The sequence below is a fragment of the Photinus pyralis genome, unplaced genomic scaffold (genome assembly GCF_008802855.1).
Source record: "Photinus pyralis isolate 1611_PpyrPB1 unplaced genomic scaffold, Ppyr1.3 Ppyr1.4_LG1, whole genome shotgun sequence".
Classification (NCBI taxonomy): Eukaryota; Metazoa; Arthropoda; class Insecta; order Coleoptera; family Lampyridae; genus Photinus; species Photinus pyralis.
The window spans coordinates 30,565,484-30,588,727 of NW_022170249.1; the positions used below are offsets into that span (position 1 = coordinate 30,565,484).

The 23,244-nt window shown below is 35.3% G+C and overlaps 1 protein-coding gene across 1 annotated transcript in view; it reads right to left on the reverse strand.

Moving 5' to 3' along the window:
- Positions 1–2,744: 2,744 nt before the first annotated feature.
- LOC116174875 (phosphofurin acidic cluster sorting protein 1) overlaps positions 2,745–23,244 on the reverse strand; it is a 31,641-nt gene continuing 11,141 nt past the window's right edge. The window contains exons 3-11 of the mRNA XM_031492907.1: positions 20,652–20,897; positions 20,355–20,604; positions 18,784–19,037; positions 18,533–18,738; positions 18,322–18,476; positions 18,029–18,243; positions 17,636–17,975; positions 3,842–3,961; positions 2,745–3,788 (exon numbers count right to left, since the gene is read on the reverse strand). Of these exons, the coding sequence (XP_031348767.1) occupies positions 3,661–3,788; positions 3,842–3,961; positions 17,636–17,975; positions 18,029–18,243; positions 18,322–18,476; positions 18,533–18,738; positions 18,784–19,037; positions 20,355–20,604; positions 20,652–20,897 (1,914 nt within the window). The 3' untranslated portion in view covers positions 2,745–3,660. The remainder of the gene's footprint in view (positions 3,789–3,841; positions 3,962–17,635; positions 17,976–18,028; positions 18,244–18,321; positions 18,477–18,532; positions 18,739–18,783; positions 19,038–20,354; positions 20,605–20,651; positions 20,898–23,244) is intronic.

Here is a 23,244-nt window from a genome sequence, read left to right on the forward strand (position 1 = left end):
GACCGCCCCTATGGATATCCAAATTTATGAAACTTCAAAGACTAAAAACTCAGTTTTTTTTTAATGGAATGACCATGTTCTTACTATTCCATGAGATAGAGAATCGAAATGGGCATATTTTGACAATACATGTTCCTATAGCTATCTTTAACAGTTTCTGACTTATTCCCATTTTATTGAATTGACACTATTTTTTTAGGATTTTCTTTTTAGTAGTCGGCCATGATTCTATAACAATTGAATTTTAAACAAATCTAGTGACACTAATCCATCACCCACTGTTATAGGTTAACATAAGTTTTTCAAAAATCGAAAAATGACTCGCAGTGGTTTCACCTATTTTGGAATTTAATTGTTATTTATGGTGAAATGGGCAGAATCGCGGCGCGTGCTTTCCGTACATTCATTCGAAAACTGGAACGAAATTGTATGAATTTTTGGAAATTTTGTACCCCTAATGCACTACAAACCGTTGAAGCACAAGTTATACAAAGCTCTACAAGAGAATATTTAAGAAAATGAATTGAATTGCAAATGCAAGATTAAGAAAATAAATTCAATGCAAAATATAAAAAACTTTGTTGAAACATTTTTGGTATGGAATTGTTGCTAGAACAGATATCGCATTACCTCTCTTAATTTCCAGACTTATACGTTGTTTAAGAAATTCAGTTGAACGACTCTGTTTAGATTTTTCAAAAATTTTCTGTCCTATATCCTTATTAAATGAGTTATTTATTAATGAATTATTTAGACTAGAACTAGAATCAATGGTATTAAAGAATCCATTCCTTGATTTGTTTAAAATTCGATTGTTATAAAATCATGGCCAACTACTAAAAAGAAAATGCGAAAAAAAATGGCATCAATTCCGAGATCAATTCAATGAAATGGGAATAAATCAGAAACTGTTAAAGATAGCTATAGGAACATGTAATATCAAAATATGCCAATTTCGATTCTCTATCTCATGCAATATTAAGAACATGGTCATTCCATTTAAAAAACTGAGTTTATAGACTTTGAAGTTTCTTAAATTTGGATCTCCATAGGTGCGGTTGTACGCAACTTAACTTTTTTTTAAGTACACTAAAAGAAAGCCCTATTCATTCTCTATGCACTGATAAAAATGGGTTGCCATGACTATAACCTTTTTCAAGTAATCAATTATCAAGGTACCATCTGCATCCGCCATTTTTTTTTTCTTAAAGTCAAAATAACTTAAAAACCATAAATGGCAGATATGACATATGGGTATCAAAAGAACTGAAATTTCACGTAGAATCCAAAAATGCAATAAAAAAATAGGGGTTGCCATTTAAAATAACGAAGTTACTATCTACTTCCGGTGTTTCCGGAAGTGCGGCCATTTTGAAAATATTTTACATCGATTCGGCCTTCAGAGTAACACCTAAGTACAAATTTTCAAAATCCTACCTATTTTACTTTCCCAGAAACTTTTAACTAAAGCTCCCAAAAAAACACCCTGTATAGCTTGGATTTACATTATAAGGTATGTAATTCGCTTAAAGTGTTTTTAGAGGTAAAACTGTGCCTAACCTTACTACTGGTAATTGATGTAAAAATTTTTTCACAAGCCCTAAATACCTAATGAGTTTAGATAGACAACTGGTTAGAGAAGCAGCTTATCCGAAATTTAGCAGCAAATTCAATTATGATTATGGATAACGCAATTGTGATCATAAATACGCTTGAATTGGTTTAATGTTTAACATTGATGATTGCTGTAGCACAAGGAATATTGCTCTCTTTTTTCCGTTTTCCATATATCTTTTTGAATTTGGGAGGCAGTGGTTTTCCCATAGGTTGTTCTGCAAAGCTTTAAACGATCAGTTCTGCGCCGTTAGTTTTGAACGAGAATCTTTACTTAAATCAAAATGGCATTTATTATTCTACGGTTCACAATTTGACATGACAAGGTATATTGATCCTACAATCAATTTTTTAGCTCCAATATGGCGGATTATGATAAGTTGTCGCCACTGTCCTTACAAAGTCACTGTAGCTAACACTACAACATGCACGAGTTAAGCCACCCTGAGGATACATAATCAACAGTGCCAAAGTGATGACATTAAATTTGATATGGTATTGGCTATAGCGTTTCAATTTCATGAAATTCGATTCATAAATGACAGAGCGACCGGACCAAATGCTGTGTGTTTTTGACAGAGCTGGGGTAATTATTTCAAATGAATCCATTTTAAATAGGTACCTATTTAAATATTTTAAATAAGTAAACTTATAAAAACTATTTTATATTTGAAACATTTCTAATTCTGAACCTATGTAAAAAAAGCTAATTTTGTATCATTTTAGACCAATATAATAAATTGTAAGTACTTGTAATCCGTAGTATCGAATAATAACATTAACATTTTTAGTTTCTGATGAAGGGTGCAACGCCAAAATTCATTAAATAAAGGTCTTTACATTTTGGCTTACTACCTTAACGCCTGCTGGACTAGAACTTTCCCCATCTTAAACACCTTACTACAAAAGAACCAAATTGATGTTCAGGGATGCAAATTTCTTGAACATATTTATTATCGTAATATTAATAATTGGAATTCAAAAACAGACCGCTATTTAAATAAACAATGAAAGTTACAATAAACGTTTGGAGTTATATACAATTGGAAAGCATTGTATATTATCTTACAAAAAGATTATTTATTGCTTACTACATTCCTTGGAGAAGAGCAACAAATAAATAAAGTACATATTAAAACAAAGTGTATATCAGAATAAGCGATTTTAAACTATACATATATGCTTAAAATCCAACATTCCAAGTACAAATAATAAATATACTGATACTATTCATTTATCTATTAGGTACTAATAGTTAAGCATTTGTCTCTATACTATATGTCATCGAAGCATGTATATTTATGACTAGAACTACAACAATAATGTCTTCTTGTAGTTAATGTGCATTGTTTGGTATATCTACACAACAATCATTAACATTCATATAATTAATAAATCAATACCTCGACTAACCTAACTCAATTTTGAAGTCTACGATATCACATGTAGAGTATTTATTTTTATTGATACAAACGCAAGTTTGGGTTGCAGTCTTTTACTAATAAGCTACTAATAAAATATATTGAGCCATGACAAGTATTGTCAACCGGTCAGCAACTTTCCATTAAATAACTGTCTGCCTTCACCTCGATACACGAAAAACATCTTTATATACTGGTACTAGTACTACGTATGCAGTTAACTTGGGACAGCAATTTTGTCGATTGCTTAATTAACAATTACATACAATTTATGATTTGCACATTAATAATAATCTACAAGCTACATCACACAAAATTGCAACTGATTTTCCTCCAATATCTTACATTACAGCGTTTCGCTAAGATAATCTACATCGAAAATATAATTCTTAGTGCATAAAAAACTTTGGTTTTGCTTCACTCTCAATTTTATAAACACTTCTTATTATCCTAATAGAAAAAAGGCGTATATCATATCAAAATGTAACAGCCGTATTTTAGTTAGTGGTTAAAAGAAATATCACAAATTAGATTGCAAACATTTTGACATTATCCAGTTTTGGAGGAAAATTCAGATCGAAGTTTAAATATACGTTTATAAGCGCTGCGAATTCACTACTCTACGTTAGGAGAGCTCCGTACCGGCTATGGGCGCGCCAACCAAAGCAACAGTTAAGTGTTTTATGTGAGTTTGCCACGTAGAACTCAACTGGAAAAATTTAACACCACTCCACTCGGCTCCATCAATGAACACTAAAAGTATGGAATTATCAAATTGTAGCAATCCAAAATGACACTATACATACCGCGCATAGGAGGAGAATGAGATGCACGAGCTGAGCAAATCAATCTGGATATGCCTTCCACAAACTGACTTCGCGCCTCAGGTTCTCGTTCTTTTTCTTTCTTCTTGCCAAGACGCATTACTGGAATAAATATGCACATGGTAAACAAAACATTATGGACACTTTGAAATTTTATCCTTTATTAAAGATACCACATTTGCCCTATTTGGACCAAGGACATTTTTCATTAGATTGTGACTGTCATAATATATGATTATGGGAGAGATGGTATTTTATGAGATGCCATAATCTCTTCTAAAATTTTAGAAAGAATTGGTAAAATGCTTATTGGTCGCAATTGAAAATAACTTTCAGTCTTTGGTAAAAGTAGAAAATAATCTTAAAAAACCCTCTATTTCCAACTTTTACCAGTAATTGTATACAATCGCTACAGGAGCTTGGTGAAATTAAGAAATTCAACTTTCCAGGATCCACACGCAGGCGCAGTGCGTTTGTTTACTACGTGCATGTGTGATCCTATTATTAGTCTGCAGTGTTGATTCTTCGGAAGTGTTTGTATCTGTTTTTAAGGAGCCGTTATCTTTGTGTTATTTAGTGAACATTAAAGTTATCTTTGAATTGTTTTGTTTACCTACGTTTTCCGTTTTGTGCACTGTCGATTACATTATTCTGGAACTGATTATTTGTGATTTAACAATGGAAGAGCGTTTTAATACCAAAGTACTTGAAGTGATAGGGAATAAAAGCACAATACGGTTTTGCTTACAAGAGAAAAGTACCAAATGTTAATAAACAGTGTAAATGTAAGTAAATCTAAAACCAGTAATAAGTTACCAGATGACTACAGGCTGTTGAAAAAGTATGATGTCATGAAGGTTGGGAAAACTGAAAAACTAAATTTGCCCCCTGAGTAAAGATGTACAGAATGTTCTGTATTATGTTCATAAGGAAGAACTCTTCGGATTGATTGACGGAGCACATACATCTATTGGACATGGAGGTAGTACAAGAATGTTGAAGGAATTACAAAAGAAGTACAAAAACATTACTACAGAAAGCATAATGATCTATTTAAATTTGTGTAAAACTTGTCAGAAAAAATCCAAAGTTCCCAAAAAGGGTTTAGTAGTCAAACCTATACTGTCAAAAGAAATGAATAGTAGATGTCAAATAGATTTAATTGATATGCAAGCTCAAGCAGATAATGATTTCAAATTCATTTGTGTCTATCAAGATCATTTAACGAAGTTTGATCAGTTACGGCCGTTGACAACTAAACGTGCAGAAGAAGTTGCAAGTGTTCTTCTTGATATATTTTGTGCCTTTGGAGCTTTGGTTCCAAATCTTAACATTTCATTGCGCGAGTATGTTAGAAAAACTTCATTGTCGGGTGGGCAAGGCTATCAGCGATGTGTTTGCAAAACTAAAGTAAAACAGACAAGTGTAAATGTAAAAAGAATGGAAAGCTGTGTAAGTGCCATGAGAGTTTGTCATGTCAAAACAAATAGGACAAATGCCATACAAAATTTGCCTCTTGTTATTGATTCAGGCAAAAAACCTCGTTTTTAGGTTAAAAAAACAATAATAATAAAAATTACACTTCTTAAAAAAAACTATTTGAATTTATTGTTATTATTTCTTCTTTTGATATCATTTTCTTACTTTTATCGCTGATCCTTGGTTATTGTATACAATTACCTGTAAAAGTAGATAATTGAGAATAATTTCGTACATTTACCAGTGACTACAATCACCAATTATGTACTTTTACTGTAACATATCCACTGGTACATTCTGTATAGTATTAACAAAAATATTTATCTATTATAATTACACTCAACATCCGCCAATGTTTTTTACATAGTAATTGGCCGACCGATAATACCCTCTTTTTGTACCCCTTTTTCATGAGTGACTTTCGACACATTAATGCCAAATATGGCTATACTTCTACAGAGGTCTATATGAATGTGCTTGCACACGCGTTAGTCAACCTTTTAATTGCGTTGTCAAGTCCTCCAGTTTTTACACTAATTGAAAATTTCGTTAATTGAGATATAGAGGAGCAAACCAACGGTGAGCAAAGAATTTCTAAACTAACACCATTCTCCTGACTATCATCATTGAATAAGTAATCTCCACATAGTATTGAAATAATATATCATACGCTAAATTATACAGCTTATAGTTAAGACAGTCAATACTGAAGTATGTACATACCGGGTGAATATATAAAAACTGTACATAGGCAATTAACATGGGTTTTTTGGAGATCGTTGCTCCACATGTTAATTGAGAGTTTTTAACACACATCGAAAAAAGATTTTTTCTCATCGAATGACTTACGAATTAGTTCATGTTTAGGTGTATTTCTCATTATTTTATCAAAAATTCGGCAATAAATCCAATTACCAAAATCATGTTAAGCCATGGAAATTTCCTAAAAAATTGAAATAGGTTTTGACAGACGGAATGGGACGCTCATTAAAATGCGCGGAAAACAAGTATCGCGTACTAGAGTAAGTAACTATTTCCGCTGTAAACGTTCTTTATTAAACTAGTATATAATACCTGACAGTTATGCAACCCACCTTCACATAAATTTAACAGCAGTGTAAACAAAAGAAAATTAGTACTTATTTTAGATATATAGTATTCTGCAGATTCTACTTATTAACTGTGAAACTGTCTTTAAAGTGATTTCATACTGTCTTTTTGTGCATCCAATTTTTTTATATGTAGTGCAATAAATTCACGAACAAAACGGCTACCAGTAAAAAGGTTAAAGACAATTAATTCGAGCTTTTATTTGCTATTAAAACCTTAAGTTACAAGGGTACATTTTTGACGTTTATACATTGCAGAACAACTGTAATTTATTACTGTGAATAAGTGAATAAATCAAAGTAAACCTGAAGCACGATTCGTTCCTGAATCAAATGCGTCAACCATCTTTCGAAATTAAATTTCAACAAGCAAACCAATTCAATTGGTAATACACAGGAGGTCCATTCGTATGCGTAAGACAGGGGTTCCCAAACGTGGAGATTAAACAAGCCCCAACTTGTATTATCTGTTAGACACAAATTGAAGAAAAACTAGTTTAAGGGCATCATTGCAGCCAGCGCGCACCCCCACTTCGCGCATTCCCGCTTATTGTCAGCGAGTTTCCCTGGCTTAATAAACTATGGAAAATTAGTGACTTCGTTTAGAACCATGTAAATATAAACATCAAGATGTACTCGTATTTTTCAATGTTGAATAAATTACATGTGTATTCTTACCAGCGCTATTTTTCTACAAAAACTAATGCCATTAATATGAATTGTGTCATAGACTAATGTTGAAATGGCAATCACTTGCAGTTTAAGTGACTTCATAACATTCAAACTGTACTACACATTTGAGAAGTTCACACAGTTATACGTGTCTGTTTACTGATGGAATAAATCAAGTTTTTTTGGCAATCTCGCGGGTATTAATTAACTCACCTAACCTTGAACACGCAAAAACAGTGCACTTTAATAGGTTATGGGCCCAGGATTGGTTTAAAGCCCGTTTTAAACAAAAATTGAACACGAAAATTAAAGTGAGGTTAAGGCTGAGGAATCGATACAAAATTCCATTGTTCAATGGAACCAATTATGATAATTGGAAGTTTCGGGTGGAGACGCACTTGGACGAGCTGGAGTGTCTTGAATATATTTAGAGCCCACTTTATAGCTAGCCAATTATTAATTCGAAAAACTTTGCTAACCATGAAATTGAATTCGAGTAATGAATCCATGGAGTCTCATTTCTTGAGACTCGATAAATTGATTAGAGATCTCAAGTCTACCAGAGCAAATCTAGAGGAAACTGATGTGGGGTGCCACCTTCTGCTTACAATGCCTGAAGTTGAGCTTCGTCAAAAATCGACTCCTGGATGAGCAAGCGAAGAGGTTGGGTGTTTGACATGAAGGAGAGTCCTCATCGTCCAACGCATTCTCAGCTCAATCGCCCGGACTCGAGAAGTGGAATTCGTTGAAGGGGTACTTCAAACAATTCAAGAGGAATTTTGGCAGAAAGAACTATCGGTGCCACAACTGTCGTAGATATGGACGTTAATGCAGGAAGCCACCAAAGGACTCGAGCAAGTTCCAGAAGGAGGCACACGTTGCAGCTGACTCGGGGGGGGGGGGGGGAGAGGAAGGATAATTTAGTTTTTTCGATGGAAGAGCTAAAACTGAAACTATACACAGGTACCTGGATTCTGGTGCTTCTGAGCATTTGGTAAGCGTTGATAAATTTTTGCAGAATGCCAAACAACTTGACCATAACACTTGTATAAAAAGCGCCAAAACAGGATCAATTCTTACAGCAACAAAAAGAGGAAACCTCCATGTTGAATCTGTTGTGGATGGGAAAGTAAACAGGATCACTATCCTGAATGTCCTGTATGTCCCAGGACTGAAATTTCATTTACTGTCTGTTTCAGTTTTAGAGCGAAATGGCTATGTCGTTACTTTCGAAAAAGGCAAAGGAATTATAGAGAAAAATGGAGAGGTGCTAGCAGTCGCAAGAAGGGAACACAAATTATACAAGCTGGTCTTGACACATCCTGGAGAAAAGGCCAACCTATGTGAAATGGAGAAGGGTATTTGGAGCGAGACAGTGTACCGGAAGCAAAAGAAGTATTGGTTTTTTTGGTAACTGGAAAATACCAGTAGGATATTTTTGCATCGATGGTTTATCTGGCAGTGAAAGAGCAGTTTAGTTCACAATTGCTTAGAACTACTTCATGAAACAGGAATAAAAATAATTTCTCTCATTTGATGGAGCTGCATGCAACATCTCAATGGTAAAAAAACTAGGGGTTGGCATCGGAGAATGCCAACAATTTAAAAACTTATTTTGAACATCCAATTTCAAAAGAAAAGGTATATGTTTTTCTGGACATATGCCACATGATAAAATTAGTTCGCAATTGTCTTGGTGATCAGAAGATTTTGAAAACCAAGGATGTGAAATTAATTCAATGGAGTTATTTGCAATTATTTGTCGATTTCCAGGATCAGGAGGGACTTACTGCTGCTACCAAAATAAAGAAGCGGCATATGCAGTATGTGCGAGAGAAGAGGCGACTCAAAAGAGCATCGCAATCATTGAGTAAGTGTTTGTGATGCTCTGGGATATCTTGAAAAAGACCTTAAACTTGTCAATTTCAAGGAGCCGAAGAAACATCATATTTCTGCGAATTATTCAATGATCTTTTTCACATTTTCAATTCCAGAAACCTCCTTTCCCCTTACAAATATAAAAAGGGTTTATCAATGACTAATAAAGATTTTTTTTCAAAATTTGAGGAAGCTTAAGTGTATATATCAAATTTGATGCTGCATGAAAATTCCTTATTGCTAACCAATAGGAAAACTGGATTTCTTGGATTTTTAATAGGAATAGAAAGTTTTAAGAGTATTTATATGGAATACATTGAAAATAACAGCGCACTAAAGTTTTTATTGGGTTACAAGTTATCCCAAGATCACCTGGAGACATTTTGCAGCTCAGTGAGAAACATGCACGGTTTCAATAATAATCCGACTGCAAGGCAATTTCAGGCAGCTTTCAAAAAATTGTTGATTTCTACGGAAGTTCGAGAAGCTGACACTACAAATGCTATAACCTTAGACAACACATTCATATTGAATGTCAGCAGTAGAAAAGTTACTGTCAATGACCATCATGAAGACCTAGAGTGCTCCAAAGATTATGAAAATTTATGTGATGACCAAGACAACCATAAATTTTTCAGTTCTTCTGTTTGGCAATTCTCATCTTATGCACAAGATGTTATCATTTATATAGCTGGTTTTGTGTTGAAGTCAATTAAAAAGTGTCACTTGCTCAAAGTGTATTTCTTTATTGGAAAATAATGAAACTTTATCATTATTACAAAAACGTAAGAGTTATGGAAAGTTATTTAAAGCCTCGAAATTTCTGATTGATATATGTACATGGGAGAAAAAAACAATGAAAATTTTCGACATTTTTAGTCCCAAATATAAAAATAATGTAATGGATATCCTTATTCGTGATGCACTCACATCTCTACCAGAACATGTGCTCACAGCTTGTGGTGATCATAATTATGATGGAGAGGTATTAGATAACCATCAGTTGTCTTTGATTAAATTAATATTGAAAAGATACTTCACAATAAGGATCCACCATCCACCATGAAACAAGGAAAAAAAGTGACAAGTTAAATAACAGGGTCAGAAGTATTTTTTTATTATACCTGAATCACAATCTCCGTTTTTAGGCTATCATCACAAAAACGTTGATTTTGTGGACGCTTTTGCGGCCATAAAGTTTAACTTTATTGTACGCTTCTGTCAAACTTTACTTTATTGTACACATCTGTCAAACTGTACCTACTTATTTGAAACTGATGTGTGAGAAACAGTAATCTGTTTAATACAAAGCATCTATCTGGTCTAGCCCCATCAAGGATTGGGCCATCCACGTGCGTTTTTTCCATTTTCGGACTTGTAGGAATGTTTCACACTATTTTGCATAATCACAATGTTCACATTTAAAATGATAGTTTGACGTTTCAATCTTTGCTGCTTGCAGACCTTTTTGAAGTGTAGAACCAAAACATGAGGAAGATGTTATTGCTTACATTATTATGCGAAGAATCACCAGCAATTAACCGAGAACACAAGTAGTTACCTATACGGCTATACCTGCCATCAAAGTAGGTAATCAGGTTTCTAATAATTGTACAGCATGTTAACTATAAGGTCTTGGAAGCCACAGTTACGAAGGACCTATTGCATTTGACATTATTAAAATCTTGTGCAATGGAGGAAGTTGCGATTGTACTTTTACTCTCAAACGCCAGCTCTTATATCATATATGGCTTAGGTTCGCAAGCTTGCAGCTTCCAAAATTTCATCCTGAACTGTCGCTATCACCCATTTTGATACGCACACACGCAAAGATGCTAATTATAATTACATACGACAGGAAATGCTTTGTTTTTTTAATTGTCTAAGATAACTATGATTTTCAGAAAAAATATGTTTATGAGCAAATTTTTGAATTCTTTTTTGATGATCGCCTAAAAAATGTTGTGTGCACCTTGGCCAAAAGTGATTTGTTAGGCCTAATCTGAATTGCGGCCTCGGCTACCGCCTCGGCCACAAACAGCAGCTTCGGCCAAAAAAGATCACTTTTACGGCCTTGGTACACAAATAACTATTTAAACACTCAAATGCGTGCGAAAAAAGGCCTTTAAAACACACGTGCTTTAAAGTTGCTAACTAACGACACTTCAAGTATGACTTTTGAAACTGTCATCTGGATGAAATAAAAAATCCTCTTAGGTCGCTTTCTGTAAATGCAGAACATTTCTTTGGCTTTTGTACCCATCCTTTGGTTGAAGCTTTCACAAACGCGCGTAATTTAGGGTATGCTTCCAAATCTGTTTCACTTTTTAATCGTAGCATTGTTTGAACTTCTGAATGTATGCACCAAAAGATAGAAGATTTAAATACCTTTGACATTTCCTTCATATATGCCAGCATTATCGATGCATTTAAGACTTTATTCGTAAGTAACTTCCTATATTCATCCATGGAAACAACTTTTCATATTCTTTATAATAGGCATTACTGGAGTTGGATTTTACACCTACCAACGTTTGTTTAGATTTTACAACAAGCGATTTAATGGACGATGTATTATCTTTTTCAACGGAAATCGTTTTATTTACAGACGATGATTTTTATAAGCAAACGTCAAGTGATATTTCCATGGCAATCGTGAAATTTCGAACACCCAGCCCACTTAATTAAACATGTATTCGAGTATAACGTCAATATGATTTCATTGTATTTCCTATTTTTAAATTATGCTGCAGGTATAATAAAAAATACTATAAGATACACGTGTATAATTGGTCTTTAAAGCACTTGCAACGTTAAAGGCACTCCACTTTGCGTCGTGCCCTTAAAGGCCCCGTGAAGTAAAAAATTTAAATTTACAAGAAAAAAACAATAAATAGTTATCCCCACAAAAACAAGTACAAAAAAAATCCGGGCTTTCTACGTTCAGTAGATCGCTCGTAATACACGTTTAAAATTCCGTGACGGTGACGTCACCGCTCCATGTTGAATACGCAGGTCCTACATAAGCGCGCCTTTACTAACTCTGCAGTCGTGAATGCACAGCGATTTTAATCGATCTTTTTGTTAAACTGAAGTCTCAAGTTTGTGCTTCTTACAAAAAAATTATGGAAGGAATTAACCCTTATCAGTTTGAACCTTTAAGAGATGAAGTTACTCGTGAGCGACAAGAGTTCGCGTTTAGAAAACGCTTGCTTTTAAATACAAAGAAGGAACCGCGGTCTTTTTTAGTACATTTCTAATTTTGCAGTCGGTCAATTTACTTTGTAAAACAGGGCCTGGTTCGAAATCTCCACTGGCAAAATGTACGGAACAAACTACAGCGCTTTTAGTCGGTTCAAATTTAACCCGATTTATCCTCTTGACCCATGATTTAAAACGTAAGGGCGATTTCTCACGACTAGGAAATTTATGGACACTTATTCCTACTGTTTGATTAGTAGAATTTCTACATTTATAAGCACAACACCGTGTCATTTTAGTACAAACACAGATAATCTGTGGTACAACGTAATATCTCGTTAGACAGCTAATACGCAACTGCAAATGTATAATAGCCGGTAAGTGTTGGAGCGGTGACGTCACCGCATTCGTAATAAATATTTAAACCCTGTAACTAGGAAACGGGACATGACACTGACACCGGACTTTTGTTGTTGCGTTTCTAAGAATATTTTCTTTAGTTTCTATGTAGTCACAATTTATGCTTCACTGGGCCTTTAAACTCGTTGCGCGTGCTTTAAAGACTTGATGATACACTTGTATCTTAATATACTATTACACACCTCATTTTATACCAAAATCAATCAATCGTTTTATTAATCAAATATAACCTACTAAGATGTTTAAACAGTCGTCATTCACTATTCCTATTCACTATTTTAATTTCAGCCAATTTTCAGAAAAATATTTATTGTACTTGTACACCCTAAATTATTATTAGAACGCGCCGCCTCTGACTTCTGTTTACAAACACACATAATAGCGACCCCCTCCCCCGCAAATTTATGTTTATTTTACGGACAAACATTCACCATGTATTAGTATTGTGGCATTACCTATCTTCTTTATTGTTAATCTGAGTTACAACTAGTCTACGAGTAAAAAATAAGAGGGGAGAATGTAAAGGTGTGGGGAATAGCCTGCAAGTGACGGAAGTGGTCAAAATATGATTTCCTTTGCGCTGGTCAGTTATGTTGACAATATTGGGTACTACGATTGCTGGTAGATGACGTATGTGCGTTATTTTGTGTTTTGGTCAGTTGTGTGGTGATTTTCGGACTTTTAACTTGTAATTTATGGACACAATGTATTACGGAATAATTATTTAGGCAGAATTGTTGAGACTACCTACAGGATTTCATCCTATAAACGGAAATATTCAAAAATAAGACATGGTTGGTTGTTTGGCCTGCGGACTGTCGGATAAAGGCTATAAGGCCGGAATAACATTTCCCAGGTACGTGTTTTTGTTCCTATCCTTCAACACACAATTGATTTGTATCTCATTGTGTAGTTTGATATACATGAATTCATAAATTCCACGTTTAATCAGTCTTATTCTCGTGGCATTGTTATTTTAGCAAATTTGCTACGTTTAACGAATTTGTTAAGTCGCGTTTAACAAATTGTTAAGTCGTTTGCAATTCTGGTGGCACTTTGCTAGAAGCGACTTAACAAGTAAGGGCGTGGCTACGGTTTTGCTACGCCATACCGCATGAATGTAGCCGTTTCTTGTCCGTATATTCCGAAAATACGCACAAATAGTTCGAAAAACATTTTCTTTTTGAAAGAACTCCAAGAAATTGCAGCCCTGAATAAATTAACTAACTGCTGTTCTCCACGACATAGTAGCTGCAATTTGGAGCCGAAATAGTTGAATTCGCCTAAAACATTTTTGTAAATTTTTTTATTTTTTAGTTATCGTTACTATTATTCTTCACGCTTACCTACTCTTACCTCGTTTGATATGTTTTATGAGTTTATTTTATTTTATTAACTTGTTCTTTTCGGACTTTCATTTTTTAATTCAAGATAAAACAACTCGCTTGCAATATCAGGAATATCTGCTTTTCTGCAGAAAAAAAGCGGCTGTTTGAGGCAAATATTAAGAAAGATGTTCCTTCCAAAAATGATTTGTAGGAAGCACTCGCCTTGGACCTCAATTATAATCTCGATGGTACATAGAGATTGGTGCTTATACCTTCGTCCCTATCCATGACTCCGTGACTCATGAGCATTTGAATCAATAATAATAGTAATATCCTAAAATTTTGGGTGAAAAATTGACTTGAAGTATTTCTTCGTAGCAAAACAATTTGACGAAAAATCACAAATCAGCCATTTTTAAGCACCCGGGATATTCGGCATGGTTAAGTCCAGAATAAATACCTATTCACAGCGGTTTTAGTACCTATTCGCGAAACAATTTGCACCAAAACTGGACATCGCGGAAGAGAAGTGCATTCGAAATTAGCACATTAGACAGTTTTGACTCTTCGTATCTAAGCAACCGCCAAGTTTGTGGTCGTCTAAGTACCTTAATAGGGAAAATCAGAAGCGATACAATTTTAACACATTTTTAACCGCGGTAAAGTTTGGACGTTTGCGAATCAATTGTTACAGTATGGACATGTAACCATATCAATTCTAATTCTTTTATTACATGCAGGAAATAATCTGTAAAATATCGTGATCTGTAGCCGTAGTGTGAGTTATTTCACGTTAACAAAGTGCCAACGCCAATTCAGAAATGGCGTAAGAATCGTAGCAATTTTGCTAGGCATCTTGTTACGCTAACCAAACAAAACGGCTACCAGAATACCATTTTTTGTTAGACGTAGCAAATTTGCTCAGTTAACAAACAAAACGCTTAACAAGTGGCACGAGAATAAACCTGAATGTATAACCAATTCGAAACTGTAATGGCAGCCATCTTTGTGTACATTTATGTGATCAGTAGCGGCGCATTGTATATACGTGGGGTGTTATGAATAAAAAATGAATAGGGCATGGTTAACGTGTGTATATCGTAGATTTCCAAAAAACCGAGAATTATATACAGCATGGATGACGTTTGTTAATGAAACAGAAGAGACGATGCCGAAGATTGCAGCTCTCTGTTTACAAGATTTCCAAGAGTCTGAATTTCACAAAACATCAATCAGAGTTACGTTAAGTCGCACAGCGGTACCATCTATAGAAGTAAAACGGCACAAATATACCTATAAGTATACCTGTTATTGTATTTTTTCACATTAATATAGTTTTATGAACTACACAAGTTCTATTTGTTTAGTTATGAAGAGGAAAGATCCATTGTAAATCTAAACCAAGGTCTATATCATAAATTACAACAAACAGCAGTTTAATGCAAAGTGATCCAAAATAAAAAGAAAACCACATACATCCCATTGCAAATTTAATTTTACTACGCCACTGCCTACTGTGACGCGTGTCCTCCTACATTTATCACTTCCTTTTCTCAACTTCCGTCGCGTACCCATTTACAGCAAGGTTCCCTCCTCTTATTTTTTACTCGTAGCAACTAGTCCACAGTGATTTATTTGGTCCGGTAGATTCGAAGTCCTATGACGGAATGGGCTACGTACTGACCCTTATAGACGACTTTACACACTTTACGGTGGCCTACCTCTTAAAGTCAAAAGGGGAAGTGTTTCAAAAGTTTAAAATTTATGAAGCCATGGCCATGAACCACTTCAATCAACTGAAACATGTCGATGTGAAGTACAACTTCATCAGGGACCTTCACATGTCACGCCAGATTGACGTTACCTACATCTGTACAACTGATCAAGTCGCGGATATCCTTGCCAAGGGACTCAGCAGGAGGCATCATCAGCAACTATCTTATCTGTTTATATAAAATCTATTGAGTTGCTAATTTATGTACATTAATTAATCTTTCTATTTCTTTGCATATGTCACACAACTTGAAACTGCCGGATTGAGGAGGAGTGTTGAAATGGCAATCTCTTGCAGTTTAAGTGACGCCACAACTGTAGCATTCACACTGTACAACTACACATTTGAGAAGTACACACGGTATATCTATATACGTTAAAAACATGTCTGTTTACTGATGGAATAAATTAACTTTTTAGCGCATTTTTGCAAAAATTTTTTTTTGTAAAAAGTAGCTTTTAATCTCACTTTGGCTGGCTGGCTGGCTGGCAGTAAATGCGCGCCCGTAGAAAAACGCTTGTAAAAAGACAAGGAGTGTACATGTAACTATCGGGGCCGTGTAATTAAGAACGTTAGGGATGGGGCTACAAGATTTGGAGTCGACGACATCTGGACGCCATCCCCGAGCGTATTATACTAACCTGGAGATTTTTCAGTTTTTATCTATCTTCTTCTACAGTTTTTCTTCGATTGTTTTCAAATTGGTGTCGTCGGGAAGATCTTGTCAACGCGCACAACTCCTGCGTGGCGGAATTTTGTTTTTGTTTCCTAGGGGCGAAATAAACCACCTTTTGCGCGGCGCGCTTCGAGGGGTAGTCGACTTTGGGCGCCCAAAAGTTTCTTACAGCGCGAATCGCGGTCTCTCTTTCTCGTGTCACTAATAGAAGGTCGAGCTATGTGAAGTACCCAAAAGTTGAATACGATTTTATGCCGGGATTTTAGCGAAATCTACCAAAATGGGAATTACGAATGAACGGGACGTCGGAACTGTGTATCGACAAAGGGAATGTGGTAACCCCCGACGAGATCTTACTGATGGTGGAGTCAAAACTTTAAACGCGAATTGCGAGTGCACGGTAAGTGAGAAAATGGTACCGACAAAGTGAACGTGGTAGCTTTCGGCAAGATCTTATTGATGGTGGAGTCAATATTGGCTAATAAAACACTGATCTGCCACACAAAAATGCGCTGAAGTCCCTTCGATCTCACACGAGGACTTTGATCATTTTTTTTGGCAATCTCGCGGGTATTAATTAACTCACCTAACCTTGAACACGCAAAAACAGTGCACTTTAATAACTAATAAAACCTGTAAAATGTGTGACACACACTGTAAACAGTAAACTTATTATTACGATGTATATTGATTAGTGATACACAAGGATATCGGGTTAAAGCTCAATTTACATTATACTTTTTCATATAGAAACTTTGACTAGAACTTGTACTATACTAGAAATTTAAATTTACCGCTTTTTGGTGCATTGACTTTTTTTGATTCAATGGCAGTGCTGCCAATTTCGGAAAACAAATCTCAATATTGTACATTTTGAGGTTAATTTAAATTGCTTGGAAACAAACATGAATAACAAGCAAAAGAAACTCATTTTTGATATGTAGATGTACCTACCTAAGTCAAGAGATTTATATTTGAGGTTATGTTCAAGAGTATAAAAATAAAGTTGTTGGCAGCACAGAATTTGTTCTAATTTGCTGCTAGTGCGCAAGTCACAATTATGAAAGTTGGATGGAAAATGGGTCTGGACCGAGTTTCTAGATTAGAAAATTAGACGGAATTTTATGATTTACATTTTCAAATTTTTAACGATTTCGACTAGTACAAGTTCTAGTCATAGTTTTTAGAAAAGTATAATGTAAACTGACTGACTTAGTCGATTTACCATGTCATACTTACTTTTTTGTTTCTTTTCTTTTGTCGAGACATGCATTGTGAGATTAAGTCCCGTACACAATCCTGAACACGAACTTGGATTTGCTTGTAATCCTCGAAACAGACCCTTCAATGATATTTTTCCGTCTTGTTTCAGTTTGTCAGTCTTTATGTTCTCATTGACCTTTGGAAATTGCCAATAATCAAGTTGTAATTCTAACGGCTCCCAAGGAGATTCTCTTGCTTGTACGTTGGGCGATGAAGGAGGTGTTAAAGGAGGAGGACCGGGGGGACTTGAACACATTAAGTCTTCCATATCAACTGACACAGATAGTGCGCTATCGGTGGGTCCCACACGAACTTCCTATAAACGTAGAAAACATAGTATTTTGCAGTAGCTATGTAAATAGTACATACATTTACAAATGGAATAAAAAGTTGACTGGAATCATCTTGGCACGTAAGCATTGCTTCTGCTAAAGGTAAATTAGCAACTGGAGTAAATGGAGGAAGTGAAATGTAACGTATCAAACGGTTTGCTAGTTCGTCTCCTTTGAGCTCTGTATCCAAGGGAAACAGATTTGAATAACCAGCATCTAAAGAAGCTAGATGACGTGCAATGGTACAAATGCCTAAAAATGCTATATTAAGAATGGTTATTCCTCAGGTGACCCATTAAAAGAATGCCACCTGCAATAAATATGTTTTACCTAAAGGTACTATATAAATACGTATGTAACTAATCCATTCTGGAGATCTAGACGAAAGTAAGTCTACATATGGACGTAACGTCCATCCAACAAGTGCATCACCACCAACCAATACCAGTTTGATTGGATTACTAGGTTTAGCACAACTGTTGCAACTGAAATTAGACAAGTTATAAAAATGCACATCAATTTCGGACACAATCAAGCTTACTACTTTTGAATTTTATTTACAAGCGAAGTTAGAACGGAACGGACCTCTGGACCAGACAACGGTTGGAAGAGGCGATGATGCACTAATCTGTTGCACAATGGGGAAGCCTGCGGTTCCGTACCAGATACAAGCAGAACAACATCGGGTAAGTTTATTTCGTCAGGAGGAAGTAAACGGGCGACTTGCTCAAGAAATGATTTTCGAGCCTTGAATCACATTTAAAACAAAGATAATCTCAAAACGGTACATACAATTATAGTTTCGGGAGTAGTGCATTCCGTTCCAATACTTAACGAGTTCTTCTTTTTACCTGCCAAAGCAGGAGTACGAAATAATTTACTTTTGCGTTCCCCCACTTCTAAGTTTTCGTCACCCTTCGGAGGTAACTTATCGAAAGGTGGAGAGCCGATTTGTGGATCGGATTGCACTTCATGATCAGTCCAGCATATGTCTGCATTTCCGTCACTACCTGAGTAATTTTTTTCTTCTCCACTACGTTCTGTTTCTATTCAAAACAATGACAAAAATCAACATTTCATTTCAACACAGATATAAAAATGTGTACTAAAATGCCCTCTATGATTAAATACCTTTAATTATACTCCCACAAACACTTGCGCACTTTTTGCTCTGTAATATCAGTGAACTTTGATAACACTATATTAGCGCTTTTCAAACAAATATTTAAAAAATGCGCCATTGTCCACCCTTTATCCGTCTGTTTGTCTATCACAAGACGCGTTGTCCTTTAATGTCCCAGAACTGAATTTGTTGCATTTTTTATTGCTAATTGCAAATTGCTACATCGTACTTATGCTTTGATTCCCTTCGGAACACGTGAAAAAGATTGCAGAACATTGGAGGGAGTGCCCCAGACAACCTCCTTAATTATGACGACTCAAATGTAGGGACAAGTTTGCGTACTTTTTAAAAGGTTTTTATTTATTAACGATCCTCGAGATTGTTTACAGTTTTGTATTGCTTTTTATCTGTCTGTCCGTGTGCACGATAACTTTGTTAGAAATGTCCGATGTCCTTGAGTATATAAGAAAGGTCAATATTGTTTTTCAGCTACATACGTTGAATATTTTTATTTTTTATTTATTTATTTTTGAGTGGGCAGGGTTTTAGTCAAGGCTGCTCTACCAACCCCCCACTATACATTTACAATTCATTGGATTCGAACCAGGGACCCGTAGTACCATAGCTGAGCTTCAACTAAACTGCGTCACACAGGCCAAAATGTTTATTTTAATTCTTTCATATGTTTTGGAATAAATTTTGGTCATTAACTCATTATCAATCAATTATGTGTTTATTCGAATCCAAAGTGCAACCCAGATAGAGTTTTCATGTGAGATATTTCTATTCGTGGCCAGGATTTAGTCTAGGTGTTAATAAAAAACTGTGTAATAAATTCTTTGGAATTTTCGGAAGTTGATCAAGGCCACCGAGTCTCTCACAATGAGAAATCTTAAATGAATATTAAGATTTTTCTTTATAGAGATGACGGATGTGTACAAGGCGAGATTATAAAAGTTTCAATATTTATTTGTTTTGAGCTAGCTGGACAGGTACTTTGTGGGTGACATATTGACCGCATGCAGCATGCATGTATCCCAAAAAGGTATGCAACCATTCTAAATCTGCAACATCACTGATATGCGGTTCAGCATCAGGGACTTAAGTAATTGTCCAAATTGTTTCTTAGTGACAGACTTTTGCTAAAACTAAAAATAGAGCAGGGGATTGTTTCAACGTTATACAAATATTGTAGAAAAACAAAAATGAAACTTCCACACACTGTTTGATCAATACATACCTGGTGCCGGATGATTATCTAATAAACTGCGACTACTACTGAAAAACGGCCTTAAACTAGGTTTTGGTGTGCTCGATATTGACATAGTGTCTTGCTCAGCACCAGAATCCTCATCGCAACTTAACGACTCTAACTCTTGGAATAATGCTTGAATATCACTGGGATTTGCTAGAGAAGCGCCACGGCCACCTTCCGAATCTGCCATACGAAACCTTCTTAATAATGAGACGAATCTCTGCTTTAGGTTGTGCTAGAAAAACAAAATAAATCGTAACATTCACCCTCTATGCCGCATACTCTTGCGTGTGGCATTTTGGAACGTAGCGGTTCACTGTCGGAAAGATCTCCTCCTTCTTCTTCCGCTGAGCTAAATTCGTCTTCTTCGTCACTAAAGTCTCTATCACGATCAGTCTTATGTTCTTGATCTACAGGTGTTGAACTTAGTTGTAATACAGTAAGGCGGGCTACTACCGTTGCAGCTTTGTCTTTGCCACTGTTTTCTGGGAAAAGCTCTAATTCAATGTCCATTTGTTTTTGCAAAACCTGCAAACAAAAGGAATTTTTAGTAATTTGAGAAATGGCAATGACAAGTACATGACTAGGTAGTCATTACAGAATTCTTCTTCAAAATTATAAAATAGATACAATGGAGTCAATGCAATTTGAATATTCTTAATACTCGGCTGTTCAAATTTGATTATGAGAAGAAATCAATAACAATAAATCCATTACCCCATTCGGTTAATAGAACACACTTTTTTTTCACAATATGCATGTAAGATATCATTTGTTTAGCGGTAAAGCAACCTTGTTTTGTTGTATTCATAAATTAGATTGGTTGTTTTTTCCTAAAATGTTGCTATCAAATCCTTATTGTTATCTTAAATGTTTGAACTAAATTGGGCCTGTCATATCAATTTAGCTTTTGAGGCTATGAGATTTTATACATCTTACGTCCCTGGCACAAGGACAAGAGACCTGATATATGGATTGAAAAGGACCCCATTCATGAATCCGTAATTGAAAAAAAAAACATACAGGGTGTCCCTAAAAGGTCTGTACAACGCGCTACCAGGGGTTCTTGGTATCAAAATAGGACGATTTAACCCAACTTACCTCTATCCAAAAGTGCTTCGGTAAGGCGCTATCTACCGCCAAAGATTTAAAAAAAAAATCGTTATTTTTATTTTATCGGAAAATGGTTTTGCCGATTAAAATGAAATTCGGGATGTGAATGTCTAATGTAAAAAGGGTCTTTGTGATATCATCGTTTTGATTGTAGTTGCTATGTAGGTGGTAAAATACTGACCATCCACATCTGAAGAGGTCTAAAACTTTTTAACTACTATTTTGACGGTTCTGAATTTTTAGACACTGATAGACAGTTTACTTGCAAGCATTTTTTGTCTCTTGATGAATATCGCTATCTGTGATGGTTTACGAAAAAAAAAAAAATTTAGGCATGATGAATGGCATGCACCATACATGCGATTGTTCCTCAAAAAATCAGAAGATGGCTGTGAAACCTTAGAGTGGCGTAACGTTTGTTTGTTGTTTCTTAAACTTGAACAATTTACGTTTTGCTTGAAGACTTAAAATTTCATTGTTAAAATTGTAATATGGCCTTTCAATACAGTAACGCAGAGTTAACTGATATGCTATTAGTGTTTGGATACTGTCGTGGAAATGGTCGCCAATGCGTTAGGGAGTATACTCACAGGTTTCCAAATCGTCATAGCCTACTTCTTGCTTGCACTTATGGTTTTTGAGGAACAATCGCATGTATGGTGCATGCCATTCATCATGCCTAAATTTTTTTTTTTTCGTAAACCATCACAGATAGCGATATTCATCAAGAGACAAAAAATGCTTGCAAGTAAACTGTCTATCAGTGTCTAAAAATTCAGAACCGTCAAAATAGTAGTTAAAAAGTTTTAGACCTCTTCAGATGTGGATGGTCAGTATTTTACCACCTACATAGTCAGAACGAAGATAGTACCCTTTTTCACAGATGTGGATGGTCAGTATTTTACCACCTACATAGCAACTTCAAAACGATTGATATTTTAAATCTTTGGCGTTAGCGCCTTAACCGCCTTAAGCACTTTTGGATAGAGGTAAGTTGGGTTAAATCGTCCTATTTTGATACCAAGAACCCCTGGTAGCGCGTTGTACAGACCTTTTAGGGACACCCTGTATATCCCTTTGGGAATGCATTGTTTTCATTCCATCTTAGAACTTCAGTTTTCTTGGAAGAAATGTTTGTTTGATGATTGTTACACTCTGTATAGGTAGGTGAGCAAAGAGACTACCAACAAGAGGATATACATGAAATGGAGGAAGCAAGTACTATGGATAAAAATTCAAAGAAAAAATTGATTCATGGCAGTGAGATTGCAGAAAGTATTAAGCCACTGATTTATACGGAAGAAGTAAACACTTGAAAAAGTAAAGAAGCAACTATTTCAATTACTTCTAGGGAGCGGACAAGAACCGAAAGTAGCTGAAAAGGAAAAGTGCTGTCATATCTGATTGAAAACTTGCAAATTACATTATTAATAATGATTTGAGCAGTTTGGTTAGGATGTAAACCGCACTCATTAATCATCAATGCGGCTAAGTCACCATCTAGCATTTTGGCCCTGTATGAAAATTAAATTAAATAACTTAAATATGATTCCATCTGATGAGGTAAGAATTTAGATGTATCTTTGTGCATAAACCGAGGTTTATTAGGCATATCAATAATAAAATAAAAGCGGCTTATCTGGTGCTATCTAAATTATATTCTAATAAACATATTTTAAGCCGGGCCTTTAAAACAAGTTGCTAAATTTTGCAAGGCGCGGCGCTAAAGTCCCTAAACATTTTTCCAATATTTTTCACGAAA